Source organism: Pecten maximus, chromosome 10, assembly GCF_902652985.1.
Source record: "Pecten maximus chromosome 10, xPecMax1.1, whole genome shotgun sequence".
Lineage (NCBI taxonomy): Eukaryota > Metazoa > Mollusca > Bivalvia > Pectinida > Pectinidae > Pecten > Pecten maximus.
In genome coordinates this window covers 15322119-15332885 of record NC_047024.1, presented here as the reverse complement: position 1 = coordinate 15332885, position 10767 = coordinate 15322119, and the positions used below count along the sequence as shown (strand labels likewise).

The 10767-nt window shown below is 34.1% G+C and overlaps 1 protein-coding gene across 1 annotated transcript in view; it reads right to left on the bottom strand.

The window, feature by feature from the left end:
- Positions 1–412: 412 nt before the first annotated feature.
- The window catches only part of LOC117336729 (neuropeptide S receptor-like), a 47152-nt gene continuing 36797 nt past the window's right edge, over positions 413–10767 (bottom strand). Inside the window, exon 2 of the mRNA XM_033897343.1 lies at positions 413–2912. Coding sequence (XP_033753234.1) covers positions 1391–2749 — 1359 coding nt within the window. The 5' untranslated portion in view covers positions 2750–2912 and the 3' untranslated portion in view covers positions 413–1390. The remainder of the gene's footprint in view (positions 2913–10767) is intronic.

Here is a 10767-nt window from a genome sequence, read left to right as displayed (position 1 = left end):
CTGCACTGGGACATACACAGGTTGGTGTCCAGTCCAGGCTCTTCCTTTGTCAATCGTAATAGTCCCGCAGAAAATAAATCACAAATTAAACGTTACATTGCTGTCCCGCAGCAAAATAGTTTGGAGCTGAAATTTACTAGATAAAAGAAGGATAAACATTTTCTTAGAGTGATAGTTCGTTCTAAAGAATAAGTCATAATAGACAACAATAGTAAACAAAGATAATCTGACTTTATTATCAGTGATTATTCAACAATACATGAACATCAGAAGAAGAAAAAACAATCACCAATTGTTAACAATATGAGCAAGTATGGCAATGTCCGTTAGGAATTCTAATCTTCGTTGAAACGACCCATCTCCCTAGTGTGTTAGGCAGTCTAAGCGACATTCACCAGTATCACATTCTCTGAATCACTCTTCGCTGACAAAAATAGAACATTCCTGCTTCGATTGATCCTTTAATTGAGGTTCTTTTCAGCCACCGTAACTATTGTGCATTTCGTAGATCAGTCCTTATCCTAAATCTATCAGCTAGATTTTTTCGATGCCCTTGATTATGTTAGATAAATTGAATACCAAAAAGAACACCAACTTTTGTATTGTATTATCTAAATTTTTGGGGAAGTCATTATTTAATTGTTATTCCATATGAGGTACAATACGTCTTAAAGAATGATATAAATTATGGAATGTAAATTTGGTTTAGTTTTATATTATTTACTACCATTTTTGTATGTTGTTTTCTTCAATGAGAAATTAACAGTTTTATAGACGATTGTAAAAAATATCCAATCATATCGTCATCCCACATAAAATCTGGAATAGCTTGTTGATCACGACATATGCAAATTAACTGATTTGTCAAAATGTTTCGCTTGTGACACCGTATTGTCTGTTTTGAAATAGTTATTCGATTATGACGGCATCATTTGACTATTGTTTTTTGTTATGCTAAATTAGTTATTTGTATTAACATACGTTGTAGTATCTCAGTACAAAATTAATAACCGGTGTTTACATCAATTTCAATGACTAGCACCATTGGTAACGCGTCAGTATCTATGACGTCATGATGCTGTCGGCACAGCGATCTTATTTTAACATGTATCTTCACCATCTACGTTAAACTTGTATGAATTAGTCATTGTACGACTTCGTCGTTGATGTTTAACTTACCTGAGCACCATTATAATCTGACGTCATGATGACGTCATTCTTAGTCCACCAAGTTTGTATCGTTATTGGTCCGTTTTTCATTATATGTTTAACAACCTGCCTTTCTTCCTTTTATCAACCCATGTATATTCCGCATACCCCAAACTGAGGTGTTTTACAGTTGTATAACTGAGATAACAAAATACATATAAAATGTGACGTCATACATTTCTTACATGACGCTATCACAAGTGACATGATCATTGTCATTTTCCTTCGCCGAACATCGTGAGTAACTCACCCGATCATGTACACATAATTTCTCTTTCGACAGAAAACGCACACGTAATTTAAACCCATTGGTGTTTGCCTCTGCGATTATACACCCGTGTGACGAGCGCCCCCTATCGAAGGATCCACTACTGGACGAGGAATTTGGTTCTTTAAGTTTGAGCATACCGCGATTTGTACACTTAAAATCACCGGAAACTGTGAGACAATCGGAAGCGTGATTGTAAATCTCCTCACGTTCTCGGGAATTAATCCTTCCGGGACAAAACACTTCCATTAATCCTCGCTTAATCTGTATATTGAAAAATCCATATATGAGAGGATTTAAAGCACTTTGTAGTAGAGTAGACGTCTCGGCGAATGCCATGACAGACGGTGTAAACTTGTAGGTGTAATTACTATAGATCCTTATGAGTGTGGTCACAAAATACGGAGTCCAGCAGGCAATAAAACTGATTATTATACAAAACGTCATCTTGACGGTCTTTATTTTAGCCCTAGGTATTGCACTGGTGTTGACGATTGATTTCCGTAAAGAACAAGTATTTGTTCCATTGATCAGCTTCCCTTGCCTCCAGACAACTATCACCACATTTACATAACAATAAGATAACAAAATGGCAGGAACAATTAGGATATACATTGTCATAAACAGGAAATAAATCTTCCGCTGCCACATGGCAGTGTATCCTTGGCTGCGGCAGCCATATTGAATTTCTCCATTCGGAAGTATTTCGTCAACGGTCTGCACAAAAATAAGAAGCTGTGGAATCGCAAAGATGAATGCAAGCGTCCAGGATATGATGATCATTCGTCGGGCTCTTGTATGTGAGCTCCTAAACTTTAAGGGACGACAAATAGCCATGTACCGGTCAAATCCCATTGACGTCAAAATGAACGTTGTACTTGCTAACGTCACAACTTGTACATACGTTAAAATTTTACACGCTGCAGCTCCAAGAACCCATTCACCGAACGCCACAAACAAAATCTCTGTTGTCATAGTTACCACACAAACAGTCAGGTCACCCACAGCTAGATTGATGATAAATATATTGACACGGCTGTTCCTCTTTCTGTACCTACTGCACGTTAGGATGATAATGATAACGGTGTTACCAACTAGCGTCAGCACCATGATGACGACAATGGACGCTACACGTTGTATGACGTCAGGAGTCCAAATTTCTATATCGCCTTCTTTTACATTTTCTATCTCGGATATATTTTTGTGACAAAATGTACGTGACGCATTGTGGACACAATAAATTTCCACGACATTTTTATCCCACTCTTCCATGACGTCATGAAAACATGCGTATCCAGCCAAAACTAGTTACAGTGTGAAGTTGCATTTCTAAGAACTGCGTGTTGGTCTGACGAATCTATGTTGAATTTTGTAGATGGGCGGCGAGGGATCATTTGGTATGGCGTAGATGATGGAGCATCTTCAACTGACCGTCCTGAAATAACAAGATAAATATTCAAACATTTGTCATGAATGACATAAACGCTACAACATATGACAATGGCAAAGTATTAGACATTGGTTACAAACAGTGGTACAATGAAGTGATATTTTTTTAATTTTATTTTTTATTCTAATAACACGATTAAATAACATTTTGTCTCAAGACCTTTTTTGAGCAGATTCCCTTTATGAATCCATGGAAATTGTTTACATCACCATTTGACATTTTCAGACATTTTTATTCTGAAATCTTACACATAAAGGACATCTTGGAAAATCCTATTTTGTATGAAGCTATTTGTGACGGAATGATTGAACTATGACGTCCAATAGAGCGTGCTATCCGTTTATTTGTATTATTGCTTTGTGTTGCTTGTCATATGGCTCTCACGTTTGTGCAGTAATCATATTTTAAATGTTGCAATAACATTTTCCGTAAAACAGCAATATCGTTTTCAAATGCAGAGATAACCAGCGAAAAAAAAATTGCATGGTCCTTTTTAAAAGGAATGTAATTCGTTTTTCATTTTTACTAACGCATTAGGACAATCGATTTTATTTTTACAACCCTTTCCTTTCAGTATGACCAGTTGTCTCATATAAATGACATACCACTACCAATAGAGGCAGACAACAAATGCTCGGTGAAGCCATCTCGTTAAGTAAAAAGTAATATTATATTTGTACATATTTTTTTTTTTTTTAAATTCAGTCTAGCTCCCTTTCAAGGTTGTTTATAAACGTCAATCAACATGCTAAAGATGAAACATTGTTAGTTGTTCACGTTGTGACACGTTTTAAATAATTTTCTACTGTATTAGAAGAAAAAACTATTTAAAGCGATTTGCGAATAAGAAGGTATATGCTTTGATATAACACACTGATTTCGCTAGATAGATGGCAATGTCTCAACATTTGGCATCGCAAATGGTCATATATCAACATTTGACATCACAAATGGTAATTTTTCATCATTTGACATCGCAAAGGGTCAAATCTTAACATTCGACATTACAAATGGTCATATATCAACATTTGACATCACAAATGGTAATTTTTCATCATTTGACATCGCAAAGGGTCAAATCTCCACATTCGACATTACAAATGGTCATATATAAACATTTGACATCACAAATGGTAATTTTTCATCATTTGACATCGCAAAGGGTCAAATCTCAACATTCGACATTACAAATGGTCATATATCAACATTTGACATTTCAAATGGTAATATTTCAACATTTGACATCGCAAAGGGTCAAATCTCAACATTCGACATTACAAAAAAGGTCAAATCTCAACATTCGACATTACAAATGGTCATATATCAACATTTGACATTACAAATTGGAATATATCAACATTTGACATCGCAAAGGGTCCAATCTCAACATTTGAAATCACAAATGGCCATATCTCAACATTTGACATCACAAATGGGAATATTTCATCATTTGACATCGCAAAGGGTCAAATCTCAACTTTCAACATTACAAATGGTCATATCTCAACATTCAACATTTCAAATGGTCATATCTCAACATTTGACTTCACAAATGATTATAACTCAAAAAGCGACTTTACAAATAGTTTATAACTCAATACTTGACTTCATAAATGGTAATATCTCAATATTTGACCGCACAAATAGCTATCTTTCCTTTTAACGATACCAAAAACTCTCTTTGTCAAAATCCAGGACTAACTTTACAGCTCTCAAGCTGTAAAATCATAATTTGTATGAAAAAAAATTGAATAATGCCAATATTTCCAATACTTACCAACCAATTGCTTTATTTCCGAAATTATCGAATGGAATTTAACTAAATGAATTTCAATGAATACCAATAAATATCTGCCAGGCAAAGACATGACATTGTATTATGAAAGATTAACTTACGCAGTATATAGAAGGGCTGTTTAGGTGCTGTAAAATACAGTAAAATGGGCGTAAGATGTATCAATATTTTTACATTACTGACGATAACCGATGGCTTCATCGTCGAGGGACTATGAAGGAACATATGCAATAGTGTTCCTCGTAATGAAAAGATTTTGGATTGATAATGCACATTTGATTTATACCACATTGACTGCTTTGCCTGGTCACTAAGGGAGAGGAATGGTCGTTCCACAGCCGACCTCGGAAATTATTGCCGTCAGTATCTCACAGAGAAGTGTCAAACAACCTCTCAAGCAGAAATGACATCTACTCTATTCCTGGTCACGCCTGAATGGACACAAATGCGAACATGTATTTCTTATCAAACGTATTATGCTATTTGCTTGGCATCTACATTCGATTGAAATGTTGCATTTTTTCTAAATGTTATTTATCAAATGTGTCTTTTTAACCAAACGTAGCACTGCATCAAATCGACATCCTTATTACGTTTGACTAGAATGGTAAACTGTCTTGAGTGTATGTTGATATTAAATGATTGTTTATTAAATCCCTCTCCGTCCGTCCGTCCGTCCGTCTGTTCATCTGCCCGTCAAACTTTTTGTCATAATTCCTAAACTCGTTGTATTAATCTTGGAAAATAAGTCATTGCTATGATAAGTTTTTGAAAAAAACGAGGTAAAATAGTGTAGATAAAATTTTTAAAAAAAGTACTTATGGCGAACAAATTTGAAACCCAGCATTCTATCATAAAATGTGCATTGGTGAACGGAAAGTCGCATGCATAGCTTTGCCGTTTTAAAAATCTTCCATATTCTTCTAAAACTTAATCTTATAATAGGGGTAAAATGCCATAACACTAATTTGCAGCTATCATGTTGAACTTCTTATTGCAGAAATAATACGATATTGTCAAATACATCAATAACAATAAACTGCAGCCAATAGGCTGAATGTCTTATCGCAGAAATGATACGATATTGCCAAATGCAAAACACCACTGCAGGACTAGGAGACACCTGTAAATTGTTTATGCTATGATAAGGTTTTGGAAAAAAGCCGAGGTAGAATAGTGCAGATAAAATGTAAAAAAACAAACAAACTTATGGCGAACAAATTTGAAACCCAAGCATTCTATCATAAAATGCGCATTGGTGAACGGAGAGTCACATGCATAGCTTTGCCGTTTTAAAAATCTTCTACCTTCTTCTAAAACTTAATCTTATAATAGGGGTAAGATGCCATAACACTGATTTGCAGCTAACATGTTGAACTTCTTATTGCAGAAATAATACGATATTGTCAAATACATCAATAACAATAAACTGCAGTCAATAGGATGAATGTCTTATCGCAGAAATGATACGATATTGCCAAATCCAAAACACCACTGCAGGACTAGGAGACACTTGTTGATTGTCCATGCTGTATACAAATGAAAGGCACAAACCTGGTGTTAAAAATAAATTATGATGTAACGAGAAAGTAATTACCTAGCATTCCATAAACAACGACAACATTTATCATAGTTGTTAACTGCGTGTTTGTAGTGCTTTCGTGCAGATGTTTTCGAACTTAAACTGTTGCTAACGAGTCATTTATGGCCGAAAGAAGAAAAAAATCCAAATAAGGATAATTTTCTATTCGTTCCCTGGGATGTATTTTAGCTAAATCTACAGAAAATTATGCGTCTTTCAAAGGATAATTGTGTTATTTGATTATATGTTATTTCGCTTCCTTTAAAGAGTTCGCTTTCAAAGGTTTTGCTCTCTATCAATTCCGTTAGGAGAAGCATGATCGATATTCTGCCGTATCACCTGATTTCCCATCAGTAATGAAAACTTCTTCCAATTCTTCAGCACACGCCAAACGTCCACTGTTACACATGACATGCTTATGAAAGAACTGATTTCGCTTTTGTATGCGATACATTTTCGTGTGTTTTGGCATTATTTTTCAATTGTACATATTTTAACATTATTTTCAACTGATATATAACTTTAACCTTCGAGTGAGTGATATAATTTTACCAGTGCTATTCATGAAAGATTTTATTTTTTACCACAATATGCGGGTGTTACTCAACTCCTCAGGCATAAACAATTTTTAAATGACAAAAAGTTTATTCCACACGCGGTTAAAGCGTTTTGATTGTTCTTTACTCTCACTTGAAAGGTCGTTTCACGGGACGCGGAAACGATGACACACACAAAAAAAACTTGTTTTGGTGATAATAATACTTTATATAGATTCCACTCAAATTATAAATTGAAAAAAATAATTAAACTTGCGAACTTGCTATGATTAGCAAAATATTTTAATATCTTCACATTTCTTTTCCAAAATTGTCAGTTTTGCATATTAATTAGCAGTATTTGACTTTAGGTCATACAGCCCAACTGATATTGTGAAAAGAAAACTTTGACGCGAAACAAGTCAATTCATCATAAGAATATCTTTTCTATTGTGTTAGAAACAGTTCACACAAACTCGTGGCTGTTGCATATGATATTTCGTTCACTATCGTTAGTTACACACGACCACTCGTTGTAAAACCTCTAATCATATCACAAGAACTATGCATGTTTTATACATTGTATCAAAGTTTGCGTTAAAATCTTGAAGAGTCAGACGTTTTCTTCATATGCTTAGTTTTAAAAGAGGAAAGAACATTGATAATACATTTTGAAAGTATCGTGAGTTTCCCTTGGCTTAATAGTTAATTTTTATTTTATTATGATTTTGTGAATGACCGGAATATCAGAAACTCTTTGAAGAGCTTGCTACATTAAACGTATGATTATATGACATCATAAAATATCATATTAATATGATTTATTCGTTTCGTCATTATTTCAATTTCCGTCCATCAGTTTTATCCATTTTACGTTGAGTGCCACTAATAATGAAAAATGTTTGTCATGACTGTACCGCTAGACTCTTCAGCAATTATGCATGTTAGCAGTGAATTTAGAAATACACAAATGATTGTACAAATGTCAAATAAGATATAAGCCATGTCAATAGAAAGGACCTATTAAAGGAACAACAGGAGTGTGCCCACGAATCAATTAGATCGAAACCCGATCCAGGTGCAATTTGTAGCAACCTCAGAGGCAGCCAATGAGGGATTTTTTTACGGAAAACAAAAGGTCCAAGGGGCCTATGATATGGTATAGTTAGTGTTGCCCGACTGAGGTGTACGACAAGGTTCAATTTTTTATCCAACAAACTTTCAGAAACAATGCTGTATGTTATCAAATGATCTTCCCTTCTCAAGAATATTAATCCTTGCACATTATGACCTGAAATATGTATGCAGATACTGTACAATTAATGCGTAACACAATCTTAAAGAAAAAACATGTTCAAATTTGGCACACATTGTTAGCTATGACATTATTTTACGGAAGTGGTTCACCCACTTCAGCCTCTTGTACGCCAAACATTGTGATTATTTTGCATAGTATGTTGAGTAATGATTGTCAAATTTTCAGAAAAATCGGAACTAATGAATTTGACATCTAAACGTCAAAATGTGGGAAGGTCTTTTTTTAGAAAAATACAATGATCATAATGCTATGTTCGTGGTTACTATTGAAGCAAAATCAAAACAAAAAAATAATATTTATTTTCCAATGTGTCTGTACAGTCATAATCTTAAGTCGGCATAGATTTTGAACTCAACTAGGTACTAGATGAAAAATATTGACTTATGCAATCTCATTAACAAGCGATTCGATACCTTTTCAAGTCATCGTGGAAATGTTTTACCCACTTCCGGTTCTTGTTATTTAATTATGGTTTTGTTTATTTTTTATTTATTTATTTATTTATTATTATTATTTTTTTAATATGAAAGAATGTTTAAAAGATTATAATGTTAAGTTTTAGTAATACATAAATCCATTCTGTATATGTATAATTAGATAAACAAAGAAATAATAAGAGCAATATTTTTTAAGCGAAACCTTTTTAAGGTTTCATTCACAGCATTGCATTATCTGAGGTTTAGACTGTTAAAAAGAGTTGCAAATTGAATTTAATTCCGGCAATTTATGTCACGCTTAAAAAATATTGCTCTTATTATTTCTTTGTTTATCTAATTATTCATCGGCATGAAACTTTATCTACTTTTAAAAAAAATAATATGATTCAGATTGTGTCACTCGGTGCTTTCTTGGGATATTAGATTTAGGCACATTGCATTTGCCGTTTGAAGGAGATTGCTTTTTAAATTAGATTACATTTATATGTGTGCTTTCACAACAGAACATCAAATCGAATCTATCAAGCACGAAACATTCTTAATTTCGAACTCTGAAATCTTAATACATGTTGTGTGATACACCTCCTGACAGGAATTCAAAGTAAATCATGTTAGATATGTAGACAAATTAAATATTTATTAAATAGTGCATGTGCGTTGTAGAACACTATGGTAATTAAATTAATGGCGGATCCGCGTCTCCGTTTTGGTGATAATGCCAACAGTCTATAGCCTAGTAAGCATGCATTTAAACTGGTTTATGGTAAAATCATTAATCTGGATTATCGAGTTTACCCTTTTTCATATCACTTTTTTTACAATGATTATCAAACGCCCTACGGATGTAGACCAAATTTATCAAATTGAATATATTTATGTAAATTTAAAAAGAATAAAAAAATAATGGCATTCAGCGATGACCGTATTGTCTCGTGACATGAATCTAATTATCGTTATCGTTGTTAATTTTCATTTAAATAACTCCTCCAGTTGTATGTCACGCTAGAGATAACATCTGATTTATTTGAAGCTTTCGGGTCTAGTTTGCAAATTACGTTGACTATTAAGAAACTTTTTATTTATCTATCTGTTCCTGTTTTGTGCTGCAACAAAAGCCCGTTTAACATTCGAATATATCCGAATAAATTTGTTGTTTGAGTATAAACGTGGCGCTTGCTTACGCCCACGAAGCGTTTATCTAGCATCCTGGTAGCGTTCACTAAGCACCCACGTAGAGTTTACTTAGCACCCAAGAAGAGTTCACTTAGCACCCAAGAAGAGTTTCCTTAGCACCCAAGAAGAGTTCACTTAGCACCCAAGAAGAGTTTCCTTAGCACCCAAGAAGATTTCACTTAGCACCCATGTATAGTTTACTTAGCAACCACGTAGAGTTTACTTAGCACCCAAGAAGAATTTACTTTGCAACAACGTAGAGTTTACTTAGCAACCACATATAGTTTACCAACACCCATGTAGAGTTAACTAAGCACACAAGAAGAGTTTACTTAGCAACCACGTAAAGTTTACTTAGCAACCACGTATATTTTACCTAACATCCAGGTGGAGATTACTTAGCACCAAATTAAAGTTTACTTCGCAGTGTTTACTGATACCATGTAGCGTTCGTTTCGCTTCATCATGTTCAAATGATATTGACTATGTCTTTAACATTTGGGCGAACATGGCTGTTTTGTGTAAATGATCCATCTAAAAATCTCATTAAACACTTTTTTAACGAAATCGTACTTCAAAGTTTATTTTTTAATCTTTAAACGGCATTTCATTATAATGACATCCAGTGGCAATCCTCTTTATGACGGCATCATTAAACATGGTTAATAATGACACTATAGCGAAATGTTAACCATGATTATAAATCGTGATTATAATTGCATGTTACATAATCAGTCAGGATTGTTAGTGGTCAGTAATGACCATGGATAGAATATAAAATTATATCATGTGACTGGCCTCCATTAAGGAAATCCATGGCAACATAAGTTTGATCGAAATTGTTCTGGAACGTTTTAGCAAGGTAATTAAACCAATATCAGCTATTGGATCAAGTGTATGTGAATGGGTTTCTGTGTCATTCCATCTCGACCTCAATACAATATAGGTCAGTTTGATGAAGACGCTGATTCATCAGTCGAGTAAATGAGGACAGGGCTT